General features: G+C 42.2%; 1 protein-coding gene and 2 long non-coding RNA genes across 3 annotated transcripts; all 3 read left to right on the forward strand.

Annotated features, from left to right (window-relative positions):
* The first annotated feature begins 525 nt into the window (after window positions 1-525).
* Window positions 526-4,006, forward strand: LOC111025577 (uncharacterized). The gene is made up of 4 exons (XM_088119119.1): window positions 526-1,344; window positions 1,553-2,044; window positions 2,967-3,883; window positions 3,985-4,006. Exons 1-4 carry the CDS (start codon window positions 526-528, stop codon window positions 4,004-4,006), a joined length of 2,250 nt encoding a protein of 749 aa, XP_087975245.1.
* Window positions 4,007-10,104: 6,098 nt separating this feature from the next.
* On the forward strand, window positions 10,105-14,126 carry LOC148208584 (uncharacterized). The gene is made up of 3 exons (XR_015788479.1): window positions 10,105-10,893; window positions 10,980-11,018; window positions 12,433-14,126. It is a non-coding gene; the product is annotated as an uncharacterized LOC148208584 (long non-coding RNA).
* LOC148208585 (uncharacterized) lies at window positions 14,127-21,755 on the forward strand. Its single transcript, XR_015788478.1, has 2 exons — window positions 14,127-20,809; window positions 20,892-21,755. It is a non-coding gene; the product is annotated as an uncharacterized LOC148208585 (long non-coding RNA).
* Window positions 21,756-22,918: the final 1,163 nt, after the last annotated feature.

The raw sequence follows: 22,918 nt of genomic DNA on the forward strand, positions 1-22,918 counted from the left end.
TTGCTCTCCCTTGACCACCCCTATCCCATCAGTAGTAAGGTATTTCATCGTCTGATGATAAGATGATGGTAAAGCTTGTAGATCATGGATGTAAGTCCTTCTGAGGATTACATTATAGGCTGAGGTACCATCGATCACACCGATCTCGGTAATTTTCCAAACTTCATCTTTTATGTCATCGATAAGGAAGCCATAACTGATTCCCTGGAAAAACCCACTAAGAGAGTTGGGCATCTGTTGAATTAGTTAGAAGTTAAGATTATGTGGACTTAGTTAGAAGTTGTTTCAAAGTTGTTTAGATTTTGTGTTTAAATTTAGCAAATAAATCTCCTTTTTTGTTAGGGAAGTTAGGAGGTTATTCCTAGATTTTGTTTCCTCTTGTAACCTATAAATAGTGCCTCTATTCCTCATCTTTGATCAATCAATTTGAGAATTTTTTCCTTCTCTCTTTTCTCGTGTATGTCTCTCTGGTGTCTCTATCCTTAGTTTTTATGGTATCAGAGCTAGGTTTATATTGACACCAGAATGGTTAAAACAGCCATGATGACTGATGTGCGCAAGGATGAGAGTTCCGACGGATCGAATACGACCTCAATTTCTCTCCCTAAAAGCACATCCACGACACCTCACATCTCTATCTCTGAAAACACTTCGCTCCAAATTACCTCTCCAAAACTCAACGGAAAAAATTTTCTGCAATGGTCTCGATCGGCCCTCCTAGTTATTCGTGGCCGCAGTCGACTCGGGTACATCAATGGCACGATAGCAGAACCAGATGAAGCTGACCCTTCTTTTTCCGTGTGGGATGCACAAAACTCAATGGTCATGGCATGGCTCATTAACTCGATGGAGGAGGACATTAAAGAATCCTTCATCTTCTACTCAACAGCAAAGGATCTTTGGAATGCACTCACTATGGCTTTTTCTGATTTTGATAACTCGGCTCAATTGTTTGAATTACACAATAAGGCACGTTCCTTACGACAAGGTGAATCCGACGTCACCCAATACTACAGCTCATTACGTAGGTTGTGGGCTGAACTTGATTTATGTCTCAATCTCGAATGGGAGAACTCGAAGGATGCTGAACGCTTCCGCAAACACGTCGAGAAGGAACGAATTTATGATTTTCTTGCAGGTCTTCGTCCGGAATTAGATGATGTGCGTGGCCGCTTACTTGCCACAAAGCCAATCCCAGCCATTGACGAAATCTTCGCAGAAGTTAGCTGGGAGTCAAGCCGTAAACGTGTGATGATGGGTGATACACACACAAAACCTCTGTCCCTCTCACTGGAATCATCAGCTCTGGCGGCACGAGGTCCACCACCGTCGAAACAACCTATTGTGTGATCATTGTAAGCGCACAAACCATACAAAAGATCGGTGTTGGGAACTCCATGGTCGTCCTCAACGGAAGAATTTATCAGGGGATTATCGGCCACCTCCACCTACAAATACTCCATCTTCTCGAACCAGCTCCTCCGGCTATCAAGTGAGCCCTAGTGTGTCAAACTCCTAAGATTTGGCCATCTCTCTCCCTTCATTTTCGAAGGCACAACTTGAACAGCTCTATCGCCTCTTAACACTGCCGGTTGAGTCTACTCCTTCGTCAAGTTTTGTGGCACAACGAGGTATTTCTAGTGCAGCTTTAACAAGGCAGCAGCATTCCGATCAGTGGATCTTAGATTCGGGTGCAACTGATCATATGACCGCTTTTCATGATATGTTTACCATGTACTCACCCAACCCAATTCAGACACATGTCAAGCTTGCAGATGGGTCATCGGCCATTATTAAGGGCTTTGGTTCTGTTATTCTTAGCCCAAACATTACATTGCACTCAGTGCTCTATGTGCCTAAATTATGTTGCAATCTAATTTCTGTTCAGAAGTTGACTCATGATTTAAAGTGTCAAGCCCTGTTCACTGACTCTAAGTGTTTGTTTCAGGACTTGATAACGGGAACGACGATTGGCAGTGCTGATGGCTTTGAAGGGCTCTACTACTTCAGAGGACCAAGTCTAAGAAATAAACAAGTTCTCCAGGTTGGTAGTGAGTCGAATTCTAGGGAACAACAAATTCTACTTTTACATCGCCGTTTAGGGCACCCGAGTTTTCAGTATCTTAAACATTTGTACCCTTCACTTTTTCATAAAGATGACCTTTTTACTTGCGAAGTGTGTCAACTTGCAAAACACTCTCGTACATCTTATCCTTCTGTTGAGTATATACCATCCAGTCCATTCACAATGATTCATAGTTATTTATGGGGGCCGTCTCGCATCAAAACTATGTCCGGTAAACGTTGGTTCCTTACCTTCACTGATGACCACACTAGGGTTTGTTGGGTCTATTTACTTAAAGAAAAATCAGAAACTGCATCAATCTTTCAACAGTTTCATTCTCTCATTCATAATCAATTTAATACGAGAATCAAAATTCTTCGCACAGATAAGGGGACAGAATATTTTAATCAAATATTGGGAACTTTCCTGTCTCAAAATGGAATCATTCACCAAAGTTCCTGTGTCATTACCCCCCAACAAAATGGTATAGCTGAAAGGAAAAATAGGCATCTTTTAGAAACTGCTCGTGCTCTCATGTTCACCAATTCTGTTCCTAACTGTTTTTGGGGTGATGTTCTCCTTACTGCTTGTTATCTCATTAATCGGATGCCCTCTCGTGTTCTGAAATTTAACACTCCACTAGAAATCTTACTCACTATCTATCCGCAAATCCGATCTGTCCTCACAATTCCCCTCAAAATATTTGGATGAGGCATTCACTCATGTTTATGATCATGAACGTCACAAATTGGAGCCAAAAGCCAGAAAGTGTGTCTTCCTTGGTTACTCTCCTACTCAAAAAGGCTATAAATGCTATTGTCCATTCACCAATAAATTTTACACTACCATGGATGTCACATTTTTCTAGTTTCAATCTTTTTTCTCCCTAAATTCCCCTCAGGGGGAGACTGGGACTATTACAAGTAGTCTTGATGGAAATTTTTGGGAGATTGACGATCTAAATACCAGAATTGAGTCCCCTCAGTCAAAAATACCTGAGATTGATGGTCTAAATACCGAGTCACCTCAGCCAAAAATACCTATCCCGATCGTCCCAATTACTCAGATAGAAGAGTCAGTTCCTATTATTTCCTGTAATAATGAAGATGATCAAGTCAACCCAAATCGAAGTGACAAGCAACCTGAGACTCTTGTTTATTCTCGGCGACAAACGGTTCAAAGAGGAGTGGAGCCACCACAGCCTCAACAGCAAAGTCATGAATCCATCTCGTCCTTAGGTACTGAACAATCTACCCTTGTGCCTCAAGACAATACTAATCATCTTGATCTTCCTATTGCACTTAGGAAGGGTGTGAGATCGTGTACTCAACATCCAATTGCTCGATGTATTGGTTATAGTCATTTATCTTCAGCAGTTCAGACCTTGGCTCTCAATCTGGAAGCCAATGAGGTACCAAAATCCATTCAAGAGGCTATGAGCAATCCACAGTGGAAAAATGCGGTAGATGATGAAATGAAGGCTTTGAAGCTTAATGATACGTGGACAGTAGTTGATCGTCCTCAAGATAAACCAACGGTAGGATGCCGATGGATCTTTACTGTCAAATATAAAGCTGATGGGTCCATTGAAAGGTATAAAGCAAGATTGGTGGCCAAAGGATACTCTCAGACTTTTGGGGTAGACTATCAGGAGACATTTGCACCCGTTGCAAAATTAAACACAATTCGTGTCCTCTTGTCTCTTGCTGCAAATCTGGATTGGAAACTACAACAACTGGATGTCAAGAATGCATTCCTCAATGGAGATTTGGAAGAAGAGGTGTACATGGACCTTCCTCCTGGATTTGACATTGATAAGTATGATGGAAAGGTGTGTAAGCTGAAGAAATCTCTCTATGGTTTAAAACAATTCCCACGTGCATTGTTCGGGCGATTTTCAAAGGCTGTTTGTAAACAAGGATATACCCAAGCTCAAACTGACCATACAATGTTCTATAGGCCCTCTCAAGGTAAGATCACCATCCTCATTGTTTATGTCGATGATATTATTGTCACAGGTGACCATCATGAAGAAATAGAGAGACTAAAACAGGCACTTGGAAAGGAGTTCGAAATAAAGGACCTGGGAACACTTCGGTATTTTCTAGGGATGGAAGTTGCTAGGAGCAGAACTGGTATATCTGTGTGTCAAAGAAAATATGTACTAGACCTCTTGAAGGAAACCGGAATGCTTGGATGTAAACCATCTTATACTCCAATAAGTCACAATCATAAGTTGGGAAAGAGCCTAGATGGGGTACCCGTGGATAAAGGGAGATATCAACGTCTTGTTGGAAGATTAATCTATTTATCCCACACTAGGCCGGATATTGCATTTGCAGTGAGTGTTGTAAGTCAATACATGCATGCTCCTACTGAAGAACACATGGAAGCCGTGTATCATATTCTTAGATATCTTAAAGGAACTCCAGGGCTTGGATTATTTTTCGGAAAGGATGATGACAGAAAGATTAAGGTGTTTACAGATGCTGATTGGGCAGGTTCTATTCAAGATAGGAGATCTATGACAGGATATTGTACCTTCGTATGGGGTAATCTTGTTACATGGAGGAGTAAGAAACAATCAGTTGTTGCAAGAAGTAGTGCTGAGGCTGAATTCAGGGCATTATCTCATGGTATTTGTGAGATAATGTGGCTGAAACTCCTCCTCCAAGAACTCAAGATCAGGTTTAATAGTTCAATGGAAGTCTATTGTGACAACAAGGCTGCAATTGCTATTGCACACAATCCAGTGCATCATGATCGTACTAAACATGTTGAGGTTGACAGGCATTTTATCAAGGAGAAGATTGAAGAGAAAATTATAAATCTGATGTATGTTCCATCATCAGATCAAGTTGCAGATATCTTAACAAAAGGACTCTTGAGACCCGTATTTGAAAGGTTGTTGATCAAGCTGAAACTGTTCAATCTGTATAGTCCAGCTTGAGGGGGAGTGTTGAATTAGTTAGAAGTTAAGATTATGTGGACTTAGTTAGAAGTTGTTTCAAAGTTGTTTAGATTTAGTGTTTAAATTTAGCAAATAAATCTCCTTTTTTGTTAGGGAAGTTAGGAGGTTATTCCTAGATTTTGTTTCCTCTTGTAACCTATAAATAGTGCCTCTATTCCTCATCTTTGATCAATCAATTTGAGAATTTATTTCTTCTCTCTTTTCTCGTGTATGTCTCTCTGGTGTCTCTGTCCTTAGTTTTTAGCATCGTTTTAACTGCAACCTCTCTCATCCCAATGCTAAATAATTTGAGATAGAGAATATATTAGTTGACGCTCCTCCATCAATTAGCACTCTTTTAACTCGTACGTTGTCGATCACTGGTGAAATGACAAAGGCATCATTATACGGTAAATGGACACCTTCTGAATCCTCAGCATAGAATGTAACAGCAACCACTGGTTTGGCATAAGAAGTATTCACTTCATGCTGCGCCTCACGAATCAGGGCTTCCCTCCTATTGCCAAAATAACCCCCACTGGGACCACTGAAGATAGTATTTATAAATTTGGTCTTTTTCTCTCTGCTTCTCTCTTATTCGGTGAAGGTGACCGATCCTTGTCATCCCTATCAGAACGATCATATTTTCTCTTCCCTTGGAAAGAGCACACGTCCTTTTTCCCATATACTTCTTCAAATGGCCTCGCCGGATTAGATTCTCAATCTGATCTCTTAGGTCATAACATTGTGAAGTGTCATGACCATGATGTCGGTGGAATCTGCAGTATTTGTTATTATTTCTTTTATCCGGACTCGATTTCATTTTGCCTGACTTCTCTAGCATAATGTGCAAGTCACTATTCTCGTTATTCGCCAAATTTTCGATGAGTGGTATATTGAGAGGCATTGATCATGGACTCGTACAGTCCGATCTTGTTCTAGTCAATTGTCGTAACTGGACTTTTTTTGTTCTTGGTCCCTGCTCGAGTAAGCTCTTCTTTGATTGTGAACTCTGGACCCGAGCTGGGACATGCTTTGAGATAATGGTTTGATGCTGGAGTTGCTTAGCATTAAGTACGTCTTCTGCATGCATGTACTTTCGAGCGCATTGAATTGCTTCACTATAAGTTCGCGTCGGTTACAAGGCATAATGATAAGAAAACAATAGCCAATTGGATCTAAGAACCCTTATGGTTATGCAAACCCCTAGATCACAAGTGCTAAAACCGCCAAATCAAGATGATGTCAACCCAAGGAAGAAGTTAGAACGGATTTACCTTGATGATCAATATCAAGAGTAGAGAAAACTTGTTTCTAAACTCAAGATTCGAACCACTCCACAAGATAGCTTGATCAAGGCTACTTGAATGATTCTAGCATGCAATTCTAAAACACAAGAAATGCAAAGGAAAAGCTCATGGCTCAATAAGCTTAAATTTCATTATCTCAAAACTCAAATCTTTTTCCAAGGGAACAAGCTAGGCTATTTATAGCCTCCAAAACAACCCTTCAAGTAACCTAAAAGAATTGTAAAGGTTGTAACTCCCTACTACATCAATACCATAACCATCACTAACACAAATAAAACTTAAAACACATAAATGAAATGTTTAAAACTGAAAATACGATTAAACATGCTTTAAATCCGAGAATGAAACTCCTCCACCATAAAACCAAGAGTTTGTAACCCTTCAAGAGTGAATGAATTGGGGTTTGAACTACTTTCAAGTACTTTGAAGTCTTGTTCATTTAATGCATCTTGAGTTCAACTTAGACTTCCATTAATGCAACTTGAGTTTGTAGTAAATGAAGTTGGACTTGTTCTTGACTTAATTCAATGCAACTTGAGGTTGCCATAACACTAGAGTGCATTTAATGCAACTCCAATTTGTTGTCAACTCGGACATAGGATTCTCCAACAACTTCCTTTAACTCTTGAAGACTAAGACACTTTGGTTCATATCACATAAGATTGGATCAAATCAGGATTGTTTATGGAGACATGAATGTCATTCTTGCCACATCATCCGAAAAATCTGGTACCTTTATTTTTTCTGCCATAAACCTCCCAACGAACTCGCCCAACGACTCACCATCTTCCTGATGAATGGTCAACAGATGCTTGTCTGGTTTCTTCGTGTCATGCTGGCCAGAGAATTGGTGAATGAATCACCTTCCTTAATTACCTCTAAGAGTCGATAGAATGCGGCTTCAGTTGTCGATACATTGACCGAGCTTCAACTTTTAAAGTCACAGAAAATGCTCGGCATTTCATTTAATCGCCCGCGACATTTAGCTCTATCAACCCTTTGCATAATTCAATATGATAACCTGGATCTATTGATCCGTCATATGCCTTCATGTCCGGCTTTTTCATCTTTGGCGGGAGCGCATATGCCATTATCGGAGCTGTGAAGGGCAGATTTTCTCTTTCTCCCAGCTCTACCCAAGTTGCATCATCTGGTTTGCAACTTTGTCGCAGGCCTCAAAATCGCTCTAGAGCTTACTGATCACCTATTTCATGGGATTGTGGACTTTCGATATTTCTACTGTCGCCTGATATGTAGATGTTGTCGCGGGCATTTGACTGTGCCCCCCCATGGTCAGAGTAGACCCCAAATTATGTGTTAATGGAGTTTGTCGCTCCATTTGTTGGGCCTCATTCCGCCCGTTCTTTGTATGTCGCATATCTAGTATTTTCGAGGTAATATGTACTCGGAGTTCTTCCCTTGGATCGATGGTGGCTGTTCTTCTAGTTCTTAGGTTCAGTAATTCATGTACTGATTCACGAGGTCGTGTATCATCTATATTACCGTCTCCCGACAACGTAGGAGCTTTACCGCGAGCTGGGTCTCTTGGGACTGGTGAGTATGCAGTATCCTCACGGACATGCCTGTCTTGGACCCTGGTAGACGACCCTGGGATATCTCGAGTCATAGCATATGGAATTTGACTACGGTGCAAGGTTGTCGTCAATTCCGTGATCTTTGCCCAACAAATGGGCAACTCCGCCGAGTTCCGAGCCAACTTCGTTGAGTTCTGCATGCATTCCCATTAACTCCTAACCCATTTGCCGGACGTTATTTGAAGTACTGGGCCAGGGGGCATTTCTTCTTGCTCCTCCTCCTCGCTTCAAGGGGGGCCTTCCTCGCCCTCGGGTTGGTCTGTGAACAGAAGTAGGGGTTCTGCTACTTGTGAAAGATTGTTGTAACATGCTGTCATCCGCCATTTCTTTGTTGGTTTTTACTGGGTTTTTTAGGATTAAAATATATATAAATTTTCGTTTGCCACAGACAGCACCAATTGTTCGTACCGAATAATTTTCGATAGTCACAATAGATCTTTGAGAACACTCCAAGATAAAGAACCTGCAAAAGGGAGTTAGCACTACGAAGCTTTTGTCAGTATCAGTATATAAAAATTGAATCTGGAAAAAATAAGATCACCCCTCCATACTCTTTATTAGAAGTATTTATAGGGTCTAAGAACTAACCGTTTCACAGGTCTGAGAGAGGTTCATTTTGAATTTGAATTGGCAGTTTCCCTCACCACAATTATAGGAAACTGTGCGCATAATGGGGGGATCAGTTGGATTAGTGGGATTTTGGATAACTACTCCCATCCAACTGACACGCGCCTTGTTCGGCATTTGTCTGAACTGGAGTAATAAAGCACGTGGCTTACGCATGCTTCCCCTTTCGTTTCTCCAAGGAGATTTTCTTTTTGATGAGGTGTTCTTAAGAGAGATAGCACTTAACAATTAACAATTTTGTAAAATAATAATAACAATGGATAAGAATCAGAAGAGTTATAACGTAAACATTTGTGTAGGAGAAAAAAATTAAATGCACTACAAAGTGGATTAAATGAATGTAACATGAAAACTTAAAAACATGAAAAGTGTTGCAGTTATTTATATAAATTTGAAATTAAAAAAAATTAATTAAGTTTAATGGTGAAATATGAAAAGTTTTAGAATCTCAAAATGTTTACGAGAATAAAAATGTAAATCTTATTCAATTATATAATAATGTCTTCGAATAAAAATTTTACAATAATAATGAAAATAACTAAATTAACAAAATATAGTATTGATTTTAATTGTTAGAAAATTGAATTACTAAATGAATTTCAAATTTATGTATTTAGGTGTGTTGATGCGTGGATTTCGGTCCTCTAGTTCTCCTCCTCGCACACACCAAACTTGATTATCGGGACTAATACTTGCAAAACCAAATCGAACTAAACCGGGGTGACTCTAGTCACACGGGCTCCGATGCCTAAGTTAGCAAGAGAATAACGTGAAAGTGGTCAACTTTATATGCCCTTACCTCTAGGGTTGGACTGCTACTTACAGTAGTGAAGTAGTTCCAGAACCTTCTGTAGCTAACCCTAATTCACAGTTGCAAGGCCTGGGTGAAATCGTTGATCGCAGATGGGAGACATGCTGGCTGGGCCGTGGGCCGAGCCCTTCGTGGCCTAGCGGGCTTCCTTCCGATCGCGTCCTGTAGCTTGGCTATCGTCGATTCTCGTTGCATAACAATTCCCCCTACTCTCAATGTAATGGCCCGCGTTCTCTGACTCGTCTTTTTAGAGATAAATAGTGTCTTTGGATTTTTTCCTAAGCTGATAACTTTAATTCTTGGATTTTATAATTTTGAAATTCTAATTTTTGGCTAAAGTAGAATTAAGTTTAATTTCGTTGGATTAAGATAATTTAAGTTCTCGATCAGTGTAGGAGATTTTTAGTTAAATCTTAAATTCACGGGTTTTAGGATTTTCCTTCATAAATTATACTTTTCTTTAAATTGTTATTCTTGGGTCTTAGAGTTGAAGTTAATTATTTTATCTCTAATTATTGTGAGTTTTATTTTAACTACTAATGTGAAATTTCGGGTTTCTTGTTTTGGACCGTTAGAACTATTTGAAAATAGAATTCTAGTTTCCTCTAGCCCATGGGCTTTCCATTAGAGTTGGGAGTTGGGCTTTTCTTTTTTAAAACTAATTAAGAGGATTCTTTAAAAATTGGGAATGTGGGCTTTTTGGTTTAAAAGCAAAATAAATAAAATAAACATAAAACAAAGAAAACCCTAAGTGGCCTCTCTTTCCCCCTCCTTCTCCTTGTAGCCGTCACACCCACCCCACCCTCTTCTTCTTTTCTCCTCCGGCCACTTTCCGGTGTTGGCAACAATGGCAGCGGTGGCGGCGGCTTAAAAGGAGACCCACGGAGCGAATGCGTTTTCCATGGTTATGGAGCAGCTCAACGGTAACCGGCGGCACCCATGGCGGCGATTCATTCCGCGGCGGCACGACTATTCGGCGGCGACCCACGAACCCGAACACGCTCGTCCCCTCAACGTTCCTCCGGTAACTGACCCGACGCGCGATGACTTCCTACGGTGGCGCATCCTTGCGGTCATCTTCTCTCCGGTGTTTTGCATTAGTTTTGCGGCAGCCCGAGCACTGGACGGTGCTGCAGCGGCGAGTCATGGCGTTCCGACAATTTTTGCCTCAGTTCATGGCGTCCCGACGTTCTTCAGCGGTTGAAATGGTGACGCAACTCCTCGATTAGCCCAGATCTGGTGCGTCCAGCCCTCCTCGACGCTAGCAGTAGCTTTCCGACCCGTTTGGAGTTTACCCAAAAACCAAACGAAGCCGGATACGTGATACCCACACGTGTGCGAAGTCGATTTGTGATACCCACTATTCGGCATTGGTTCGGCGCTGACCAACCTCAAATCGGACCCAAATCAGCGTTACCCATCGCTTTTTGGCATCGGACCAGCAAGCCTTTGGCATTTGGAACTCGATTTTGGGAACCTGAACATCCTCGGCATCGACCCACTCCTAACCCAAGAGGTTTTAGGGGGAGTTTTAGGTAACGAATCACCTAAGCTTAGTTTCGATCCAACTTAAGCGTTTCTAGTATGAACTTTAATCAAGTTTGGATGCTTTTGGATTTAGGAACCCTTCGACGAGCTTAGTAGCAGTTTGGGACCTTGTGTAAGTAGTTCTTACTGGAGGGATTGGATGTTGTGTGCTGATATGATATGGTTGTTTGCTCGTGTGCCCATGTGTGATATTTGCATGTTGCTTGTCGTTGTTATCATTTAGTAAACGTCATTGTTGATAAAACGGTTGATATATCTTGGGAAAATTATGTGGTTGTGTGAATAAATTGTAGCCAGGTAATCTTGGATGACTATGATTGAATTGTTATTATGTTATAATTGGTTTTCATGATGAAATTTGTATACTGGTACTATAATCTGTTGTTTCAAAAGCATATTGAATATTTATGAGAAATCGGTTGTGTTTGATGTATGCTGGGTATTTATCAATTATATTTTGGTTAAGTGGTTGATTGTGCTTTTTCTGTGAACGATGCCTGTTGGAGCTGTTAGATCATGTTGGACTCTTTTAGATGGATTGGCTTTTACATATGATCATTTCGGTGTATCGCATATTGGACTGTTATGAGATTGTTGATGCATGAGGCATGGCGTAGTAGCAAGTAGAACTCTTGTGAGAGTTTTGGGACATAACAAAGTAAGTAGACAAGGGGCGTGTGCGTGCGTTAATGTTTGCTAAATGGACTCTAATGTGCTGGTTTTGTGGCGTTTAATGCTAATTTGTTACGTCATTGTGCTAAATAATTCTCATTGTGTTGGTCGAAATACTTGGAGTAGTGTTGGATATTTGTCGATGAAAATTGTGAGATTTCTGCTTTGCTAAACTGTTGAGTATTGCTGTGGTAATGTTTGTTGCCTGGATATGCATGAATTGTTCGGCGGGTTTTGTGAGTTATTATACTTAGTAATGCTTGTTGAATAATGATGTTGGATATTAAGCATGATTGGGTTATTATCTCATTATTAGAAAGTTGTCTATGTTGTGGAAGCATGCTGGATTGTATTTGTGAGTTGAAAGATGCAGGGGTAGTGACTTAAGAAAGTATATAGTAAGACTTTGGTGAGAGTTGGATTCTTGGAGAAAGTGAATGGGTGGGTGTCGAGGCCTCGGGTATAAATGGTCGAGGGCCGATGCAGTGTCGGGGCTCTGGGTAAAAATGGTCAGGGGCCGACTCTACTCGAAGGAGTTAACTGTGGGAGGCTAGGATAGCTGTGATAAGCGTAGAGGTACTTGAGATGTTAGGGAGACTAGAGGTTGGTAGTTAATGTGTAAGGATGAGTTTGACATGTACGGTACATGTAGAGTTAAACATTTGCATAAACTGCTTCTTGTGATATGTTTCTATTTATTCAAAGCTTGAGAGTTGTGATAAGCATGATATGTTGATTCTTTAATAAGCATGACACGTTGTTCCTTGGTAAGTATGCTGTTTGTGCGTGACCCTTCACATAAGGGCTGCTTACTGAGTACTGTGGTTGTACTCATCCCTCTTTTTCCCCTCCAGTTTGCAGGTATCGAGCTAGCTCTTGGGATGGTGATGGCGAGGAGGAGGCTTGATCAGAAAGACCATTAGCTATGCTGCGTGCAATTAATTTCCTTTAGTTAGGATAGTTGTGGCTATTTAATCTTGTAGTTGAGTTGTTAGTGGTTGGTTTTGTTTAGTTTTATTGTCTAAAGGATGTTGTAAGGTTGCCGATTCATTATTCTTTTAGAGCATTAATTTTGTTAGCTTCTTGAACTACGGGATTGTAACCCACTTAGGATGTTTATGAATACATCTGTTTAGGTTGATCGTACTTGAATTGATTTTTGCTTCATGGTCATTCGAGATGTTAATATTCATTTAGTGGATGGTTTATAGTTAGTAGAGGTTTCCTTGAAGGGTTTGGTTAACGTGAAGTCGGTATTTAATGGTCTATCTTTATAGGATGCGAGTTTCTCTTAAATCTTTAGTGTTGTTCTAATTGTTCAAGCTCTCGTGAGTGTTGAAAACCAGAGTAGCGCAGGAGAAGCGTGGTAGCTTTATTGCTTAGTATTGTTGTGAAGACAATCCTCTTGTTTATGTGAAAATTTTAGGTAGTCTTAGTAACGGTCCCTGTTTGGAAATGGTGAAATTCCTGGGGCGTTACACTAAATGCGATGCTTTTGATCTCATTGGGAGCATAGCTTTTGTCGTGACTTATCTTGTCATGTCAGGCCCGTGACCAAGGAGAACGCAAGTTTCCCGGGGTTCGCGCCGAGAATGCTTCAATCTAACAGTCAAGGATCGTGGTTCGAGCCGATTGAGTTGTCGAATCATTGTAGGGCCCATGGTACCCTAGTCGTAGTGAGTTGTCTCATCTTCATGAGACACAAGAAAGTGCATGTCGATTTTCCCTTTCCTTGCAAGACCCGTGGCAACCTTCCATGCCATTGTCACATCTACAATAGACCCGTGACCTTGAGATTATGGGTTGTTGGGTATCGAGCCGAGAAGTCACGAGGGTGTTGGGTACCGTGCGGAGAAGTCACGAGGGTGTTGGATACCGAGCTGAGCACGTCTCGGTCCATTGGGTAAAGACTTCTGGTGTAACGCCCCAAGAATTTCACCATTTCCAAACAGGGACCGTTACTAAGACTACCTAAAATTTTCACATAAACAAGAGAATTGTCTTCACAACAATACTCTAAGCAATAAAGCTACCACGCTTCTCCTGCGCTACTCTGATTTTCAACACTCACGAGAGCTTGAACAATTAGAACAACAACACTAAAGATTTAAGAGAAACTCACATCCTATACAGATAAACCATTAAATACCGACTTCACATTAACCAAACCCTTCAAGGAAACCTCTACTAATATAAACCATCCACTAAATCGATATTAACATCTCGAATGACAATGAAGCAAAAATTAATTCAAGTACGATCAACTTAAACAAATGTATTCATAAATATTCTAAGTAGGTTACAATCCCATAGTTCAAGAAGCTAACAAAATTAATGCTCTAAAAAGAATAATGAATAGGCAACCTTACAACATCCTTTAGACAATAAAACTAAACAAAACCAACCGCTAACAACTCAACTACAAGATTAAATAGCCACAACTATCCTAACCAAAAGAAATTAATTGCTCGCAGCATAGCTAATGGTCTTTCCGATCACGCCTCCTCCTCGCTATCACCATCCCAAGAGCTAGCTCGATACCTGCAAACTGGAGGGGAAAAAGAGGGATGAGTACAACCACAGTACTCAGTAAGCAGCCCTTATCTGAAGGGTCACGCACAACAGCATACTTATCAAGGAAACAATGTATCATGCTTATCAGGAATCAACATATCATGCTTATCACAACTCTCGAGCTTTGAATAGATAGAAACATATCACAAGAAGCAGTTTATGCAAATGATTAACTATACATGTACCGTACATGTCAAACTCATCCTTACACATTAACACACTAGTTCTATTTCTTAATTCCTCCAAGGCTTACTCCTTCGAATCGCATCGGCCCTTGCCATTTATCCCCGAAGCCCGACACTCATCTACAGAGGCTTGGCGTTCGACCTTGCCATTTATCCCCAACGCCTTGAACTATGCATCAACCCTTGACCATTTTTACCCAAGGCCCCGATAGTGTTCCTTTCAAAAGACTGCTCCATCGACCCTCGACCGTTTTTACCCGAGGCCTCAATTCTCAGTTAGTGACGTATCAGCCCCCGACCATTTATACCCGAGGCCCTGACACTCACCCATCCACTTTCTCCAAGAATCCAACTCTCACCAGAGTCATATTATATACTCTCTTAAGCCATGACCCATGCATCTTTCAGCTCACAAACACATTCACCATGCTTTTACAACATAAACAACATTCTAATAATGAAATGATAAACCAGTCATGCTTTCGCAATGTACAGCTAGAAGAACTTTTGGACAAGGGTTTCATTCGCCCGAGTGTGTCTCCTTGGGGCGCTCCAGTGCTTTTTGTGAAAAAGAAGGATGGATCTATGCGACGTTGCGTGGACTACCGAGAGTTGAACAAGGTAACGACGAAGAATAGATACCCCCTCCCTCGCATCGATGACCTCTTTGACCAACTAAAGGGAGCGAGAGTGTTCTCAAAAATAGACTTACAATTGGGATACCACCAGTTGAGGATAAAGGACGTCGACATACCACGGACAACTTTCAAGACCAGGTATGGACACTTCAAATTTATGGTGATGTCTTTTGGACTCACTAATGCCCCTGCGGCATTCATGGACCTCATGAACCGGGTTTTTAAGGAGTTTTTGGACCTGTTTGTGATTGTGTTCATCGATGACATCCTGATCTACTCCAAGACAACAGAGCAGCACGAAGAGCATCTGCGACAGGTCCTTATCGCCTTGAGGGGAAACAGTCTGTACGCGAAGTTCTCAAAGTACGAGTTTTGGTTGGATACGGTGGCCTTCCTTGGCCACATAGTCATTAGGGAGGGTATTGCCGTGGACCCAGCCAAGGTAGAAGCGGTTAGTGGTTGGCCAAGGCCTCGCACATTGACTGAAATTCGCAGTTTTCTGGGATTGGCTGGCTATTATAGAAGGTTCGTCCAAAATTTTTCTCGATTAGCAGCGCCCTTGACGCAGTTCACCCGATGCTAACAGTACCCGATGGGACTGGAGGTTTAGTGGTGTACAGTGACGCTTCCCGGAGAGGGTTGGGTTGCGTTCTGATGCAGCATGGGAAAGTCATTGCCTATGCCTCGCGACAATTAAAGGTACATGAGCTTAACTATCCCACCCATGATTTGGAGCTGGCAGCAGTGGTGTTTGCCTTGAAAATATGGAGACACTACCTTTATGGAGAAAGAATCCAAATCTTCACTGATCATCAAAGTTTGAAATATTTCTTCACTCAGAAAGAACTTAACCTAAGACAAAGGCGATGGCTAGAACTGGTAAAGGACTATGACTGTGAGATCAATTACCATCCCGGGAAGGCGAACGTGGTGGCCGATGCACTTAGTAGAAGAGCGACGAGTGTAGCACCCCCGATCGTGCATCATAGGCCGGTATTGGATGAGTTGGACCATGCGGAGGTGGAGTTAGCAGTGGAGTACGTGGCGGCGGTGTTAGCTCGACTCTCAGTTAACCCACTTTAAGACAGCGAATCATCGCTGCACAAAAGGGGGATCCCAGCTTGATCAGAGAGTTCGGTATGGTGGGTCAGGGAGGTTACACCCTTTCAGAAGATGCGGCCTTGCTCTATCAGTGTAGGCTGTGTGTACCAAGAGATTTCTCCTTAAGGAAGGACTTACTAACCGAGGCTCACAATACTCCATTCTCAGTGCATCTTGGGAGCACCAAAATGTATAGGGATCTCAATGAACTCTATTGGTGGCACAACATGAAGCGAGAGATTGCCCAGTTCGTCAGTAAGTGCTTGACGTGTCAACAGGTGAAGGCCTCGAGACAGAGACCCGCCGGGTTGTTGCAACCTTTACGGATACCTATTTGGAAGTGGGACGACGTGGCCATGGACTTCATTACGGGTTGCCGAGGACGGTTAAAGGTTACACAGTGATTTGGGTGATTGTAGATCGCTTAACGAAGTCTGCTCATTTCATTCCAGGCAAGGCCACTTATTCAGTGGAGAAGTGGGCGGAGCTGTACTTGCAGGGAATAGTTAGACTCCACGGCATACCGGTGTCCATAGTATCAGATCGGGATCCCCGTTTCACGTCAACTTTTTGGCGAACTTTGCATAAAGCCCTTGGGATGCAGCTTGATTTTAGTACGGGGTTCCACCCCCAAACCGATGGGCAGACTGAACGTCTGAATAAGAGTTTGGAAGACATGTTGAGAGCCTGCATATTAGACTTCGGTGGTTCTTGGGACAAACATCTATTTTTGATAGAGTTTTCTTACAACAACAGCTACCAGGCGACAATCGCAATGGCTCCATATGAAGCTTCGAATGGAAAGAAGTGCAGATCGCTGGTACATTAGGACGAGGTCGGTGAGAGAGTCCTGTTGGGACCAGAGTTGGTGCAGGAGACTAACGATGCCATCCATAGGATTAAGGCAAGAATGCAGACGGCTCAGAGCAGACAGAAGAGTTATGCTGATGTTAGGTGTAGGACGTTGGAGTTTGACATCGGCGACCACGTCTTCCTTCGTGTGTCGCCAGTGAAGGGCATCCTACGTTTCAGTAAGAAGGGAAAACTTAGTCCGAGGTATATCGGCCCTTTCGAGATCTTGGAGCGCATTGGCCCAGTCGCTTACAGGTTGGCCTTACCACCGTCGTTGGAGGCAGTGCATAATGTGTTCCATGTGTCTATACTGAGGAAGTACGTCCATGACCCTTCGCATGTTTTGGATTTCGAACCACTACAGTTAGATGAAACCTTGGGCTATAGAGAGGTATCCATTGAGATTTTAGCAAAAGAAACCAAGGTACTGAGGAACCGGTCGATTGACTTGGTAAAGGTCCTGTGGAGGAACCACCAAGTGGAGGAGGCTACCTGGAAAAGGGAGGACGATATCAAAGCTCGCTACCCCGAATTGTTCGATCAACGAACTTTCGACGGCGAAAGTTTTTGAAGGGGTGAAGTCTGTAACGCCCCGCGTTACTCAAGTCCGGCCCTACGTTACTCAGGTCAGGTTACCCTCAAGTCCCGGGGGTTTCTTTTCAGAGATAATTTTAAATTTATCTAATTGCTCTGTATCAGTTCTTTTGAACTACTATAGTAATTGTTGTGAGTTATTGGTTTTATGTATGTATTTAATGGTTGTTGACTGTGAGTGTGTTGCCGTGGCACTTGCCTGGGTCGTTGGGCCGATTGCTTAATTCTATTAGTAGAACTAATTAAGTATAGGGAGGTGAGGTCTGCATTCGTAATCTTTTGGAGTCCATGGGTCTTGTTTTCTTTCATTCAATTTTTAGTTAAATGGGCTTTATTAGAAGCCCAAAACTTATCCAAATAAGGGACCATGTGTGGATTTGTCAAATGCCCAAAACCCTAGCTATTTGGAAATTAAAACAAAGAGTTATAAAGAGAAAAGAAAAAAAACCCTAGCCTTTTTCCCCCATCTTCACGTTTAGCCTTTCCCTCCACTAGGGCTGCCTCACGACCTTCGCCGGCGAGCCTTCCTTCGACGAACACAACCGGCGATGGCACGACGACCCAGTCCACGGCGGCAGGTGCGGCGACGGCTCCATTTCACGGCAACGGGCGCGGCGGTGTGTTCGAGAACAGCGGGCGACAAGCGGCGTTGGCGCGGCAGTGTGTTCGGACAGCGGGGTGTGCAGCGGCGACGTCCGTTCGTGGCAGCGACGGGCGGCGACTCCGTTCGTGCTAGCAGCGTGCGGCGGTGTGTTCGAGAACAACGGGCGACGTGCGGTGCTGGCACGGCGGTGTGTTTGGACCGCGGGGTGTGCAGCGGCGGCGTCCGTTCGTGGCAGCGGCGGGCGGCGACTCCGTTCGTGCTAGCAGCGTGCGGCGGTGACGATTGAGTGTTGCCATCCGTGACAGCGAGGGTAGTAGATGCGGCGGTGACAGCGGGGAATTTCAAACAGCGGGGTTTTATAGTGTTTGGCGATTACCCACACCTGATAGCAGCCCAATCTACGCAACCCACACCTGGTCGACTAGGATTGGAGCTACCCGCACCTGAATGAAATCGTTTCTGGCCGTAACGAAGCATTTATAGCACCTTAGAACTAGTTCGATGGCTGAAACTTCTGTTTTAATTGCTTTTTTCTTTTTCCTTGGTGTTTAGGTGTTGAATCGACGCGTGCTTTGGAAGCCTAGCAGTGTGTAAGTAGTACCGGGGGGGGGGGGGCGTGTGTGACTGAATGTGTGCTAAATTCCTTGGATAAGTCTTTGTGTTATTGTTCTCGTTAATCTAGATTTGAATGTCTGTTACTATTGATTCTGGCTATCTTTTGTTCGTTGAGATAATTCTGGAAGAATGGATTCTATCATAATGGTCGACGTTAGATTTGGTTATGACTGAATATTGCCCGTTGTTGCTGAACTTGTAGTTGTGCTGGCTAAAATGTTGTAAAGCATCTGTGGAAGTCTATGTTTCTGAGTATGACTGTTGTGTCGGTGTTTCTGAGTATGTTGGACAGTTTCATGAGGTCATCCCTAGTTGAGTGATTTGTACAGGTTGTTTGTTTTCGTTTAGAATAAACGATGTAATTAAGGCGTGCATTATACTTGTTTGTTGTTGTTGATGGGCTTGTTGCATCTGGCGTATGGTAAAACGTTGGTGTGATGTGCTAGACGTGTGAGTAGGATCCCTGACATTTTGAGAAGTCTGGCTGTGGTTACTAAGGCCTAGTCGTAGGAATATTGGGTCTACCTTAATGTGTGGGTTGCTGTGACAAGCAGGATGGGTCATTGTGAGTTGGAACCCTTGTTGGAAGCGAGAGTTGGGTTCGTCGGTGTTGTATGGTTCGGGTAGGATGTTGAATGAGGGTTAAGCCCCGTGAGTAAAGAGTCGGGGTCTGTTACGTCTTTATGGGTGTCGAGGCTCCGGGTACAAAAGGTCGGGGGTCGATACACCATTTTTGGTTGAGATGAGTGTCGAGGCTCCGGGTATAAAGGCTTGGGGGTCGGCACGATGAGTCTAATTGAGACTAGCCTTGATTTTATACGGGATGGAGGCCAAGAACCAATACGTTGATCAGATGTCGGTACCTTGGGAATAAATGTCAAGGACCGGTGTGTAACCCAAGACCTTTGGAATAAATAGCAAGGTCTAACGCCAAGCTTCTATGGAGGGTCATCGGTACCTTGGGGATAAATGTCAAGGACCGATGCGCCTCTAAGGGCTAGCCTTGGAGTACTAACTCAGGGTTTGGTACGAGTTGTATGTTGAAAGGGTTAGGAGCTAGCGGGTTGTGCAAATCAAAGCCACGATAGTTCCGAAGTTGGTTGGAGTGTCGAGAGGTCACTTTACTGTTACTAGTTCTTGATGCTTATTACTTAGATTGTTGTGTATGATGCCGATGTGATTGTGAGTATGCTGTTTGGTGTCTGTTTGGTAAGGGCTACTTACGGAGTATATTGTAACGCCCCGAGTCCCTCAGGTTAGTTAGTCTCGAATCAGGAGTTTCATTTAAATTTTTTTTATTAAATTAAACTTTAATAAAATTTTGTACATATCGGGTTTCGCGGGATTGGTTTTATCTTAAGTTGGGATGAGTTTCTTTTTCTGTTGGGCTTGGTCATGTTGGGCTTTTATTGGGTTGGTTTGGTTTTAACACAAAGGAAAAGGGAATTAATAAAAAGAAAAAAAAACACATTAGGTTGGCATCTCTTTCTTCCTTCCCTTGCCCTAGCCGTCCACCCCCCCTTCTCTTCCTCTCTTTTCTCGTTCCGACGACTTCACCCGTGAACGCCGGGTTACGGCAGCACCCCAACGTCCCGATCCACAGCAGCAGCGGTCGGCAACGGCAGCACCCCGACGTCGCGATCCATAGCAGCGGCGGCCGGCGACGACAGCACCCCGACGTCCCAACGATCCATAGCAGCGGCGGTCGGCGACCCATCCAGCGGCGGCGACTTCGTAACAGTAGCAGCGGCACCATCTTCGATCCGAACCAAACCCGAACGATGGTGACGCACGGATTCTGCAGCAACAGCGATGGTCCGATGGTCATTCGTGACAGATCGTCATTTGGGAACGGCTCCTGACGGCTTCGGGTCCAAACACTTCACCTAGGCTCGGGTACAGCAGTGTTCGGTAGCTGATTTGGTGCGTCCCCTCTGCTGGAACTCGTGGATAGCAGCGTTTCAGTGACATTCGGGTTTACCCACAACCGTTCGAAGCCGATTTAGGCTACCCACACCTTGGCGAGCTAGATCTAGGTTACCCACACCTATACGAAGTCAATTTTGTGGTAATGAGTCATTTGAACCCTCTTAGAATTGATTTCGAAGGCTGAATAGTATATGTAACTTGCTGTTTTTTTTCTGTTTTAGTGCCTAGGTGTGAGATCGACGCAAAACATAGGGGCGCGGTTGTATGTAAGTAGACAATGGGCGTGTGCGTGCGTTAATGTGTGTCAGATGGCTTCTAATGTGCTGTTTTGTGATGTTTGATATTATTTTTGATACGCTCTTGTGTTAGGTAGCTCTCGGTTGTGTTAATCTGTATACTTGATGTAGTGTTGAATATGCGTTGGTGATAATAGTGGAAATTTTGCCTTGTTAAACTGCTGAGAATGGTTGTGGGATGATGTGTGTTTACAAAGGATGCACGTTATAATAGAGTTATTGTGATTATGCTTTCTTTATGATGCGAGCGTGCTGGTCTGAGTCATATTATTTTCTTATGAGATGTGGGTGTTATTGAAGCATATTTTCGGACCCTGTTCGCAGGCTAGGGGTTGACTTAATACATGCTTTGGTTCTATCATTGCTGCATATATAGTTATATTATATGTATATACAAATATTTTGATGTGCAGTTGAGAGGAACTGGTCCGTTCAAGAAAGGGGGGAACGGAAAAATGATAAAAATATTGAAAGATCAGGAAGTTGAACCATTGAGACGAACAAAACGTAGAGTGGTGATGCCTTCTAAAGTTAATAGATCACCATACACTACAAAATTTGGTTCAGCTGAAGATCATAAATCAAAGCTATCAAGCATTGAAGATTTTGATGCTCCAACTTTCAACCTGTTATCACAACTTTGATTGACTTTATGTAATGGAGTACATGGCCGAATTTTGTTGTGTTAGTTAATTATAGTGTTCATTATTAACTTTATGTACTCGAATACTATGACTTCTTAATTGAGAACTAGCTATATTGGATATATTGAAACTTTTTTTATGGTAACTACTAAATTATAAACCATTGGATCCCATACTTTTTTTAGTGTTAAATACTATGACATCTAAATGTATGAATTACTTAACTATATCAGACTACACACTGAACTATTGACAATTAGTAAGTTGTCCTACTTGGCTCATCTAGTAGACTGACTCGAATGGATGTTAATCACATATTTCAAATGGATGTTTTCAAGGGGATATATTTTATAGTCTGTTTTATTAAATTAATCTTATAGTTGATATATCTGTGGATATATGTGGATATATGGATATATATATGTGATATAAGTGTACAACTTACAGTGAGATATGTGATATATGTGTGCATTGGGGATATATGTGTGGATATAACTTACAGTGTTGATATGGGGAAATATCAAACACGCAGTTGTCGACTTAATATATAAAAGAATTTTTTCAGTTCAATAAAATATAACTGAAATTAAAAACAATAATATGAAATTGTTTTAAGATGAAAAAAACGCAGGAAAAAACATACGAATCAATGTTTATCTATTGCGTAAGAGAAAATCTGCACGACTTCCTATTATGACCATATCTACCATAACGACTGCATTTAAAACGTCGTTTAAATTCTAATGCTGACGGAATCCTCAACTTCTTTGGTCTACCAGCAGGACGTTTCACATTGGGAGGCAGCATCTTTATAATCTTCACATCTTCAAGGATATTCCAACTTGACTGATGACCTAATGGGTGTATACTTCCACTGTACGTCGAACGTAAATAGTTGTTCGAATAGTACAAGGAGATGTAACCTTTTGTAGGTAAATGCTTCTGAGTTTGTACAGCGCATGCATGTGAACAAGGTATTTTAACGATATCCCACTTACGACATGAACAACTTCTTTTTGAAAGTATTACCTCAACCTGTCTATGGTTATCAATTACTTGACAAATATCGTTGTTGACAGCATAAAGCTAAAAGAATTTTAAAAAAAGACCAAAAGTCAATTTTTAATTATTTAAGAGTACAAACATATATTAAAGGTACAACTGCTTAGGAAAACTTACTTGCATTGTACGACCATCTGAAATTTGTTCTCTTAACTTTTTCTCAACACTTTTAGTGAATTCAGTAATTTAAAAATTGGCATCGTTCTTACGCTCATAGAACCACCTTTGCAACATCATCCGCACAAC

This window comes from Momordica charantia (genome assembly GCF_013281855.1).
Source record: "Momordica charantia cultivar OHB3-1 chromosome 10 unlocalized genomic scaffold, Mcharantia_2.0 BLBB01000010.1, whole genome shotgun sequence".
Classification (NCBI taxonomy): domain Eukaryota; kingdom Viridiplantae; phylum Streptophyta; class Magnoliopsida; order Cucurbitales; family Cucurbitaceae; genus Momordica; species Momordica charantia.

What these genes read in the sequence shown, in the direction of transcription:
- LOC111025577 (XM_088119119.1), top strand. Translation starts at nt 526, where the DNA reads ATGGTTAAAACAGCCATGATGACTGATGTGCGCAAGGATGAGAGTTCC. An exon ending in CACCGTCGAAACAACCTATT is followed by an intron (nt 1,345 to 1,552) that starts GTGTGATCATTG and finishes TCATTTTCGAAG; the next exon opens with GCACAACTTGAACAGCTCTA. An exon ending in CCTGGATTTGACATTGATAA is followed by an intron (nt 3,884 to 3,984) that starts GTATGATGGAAA and finishes TTTGTAAACAAG; the next exon opens with GATATACCCAAGCTCAAACT.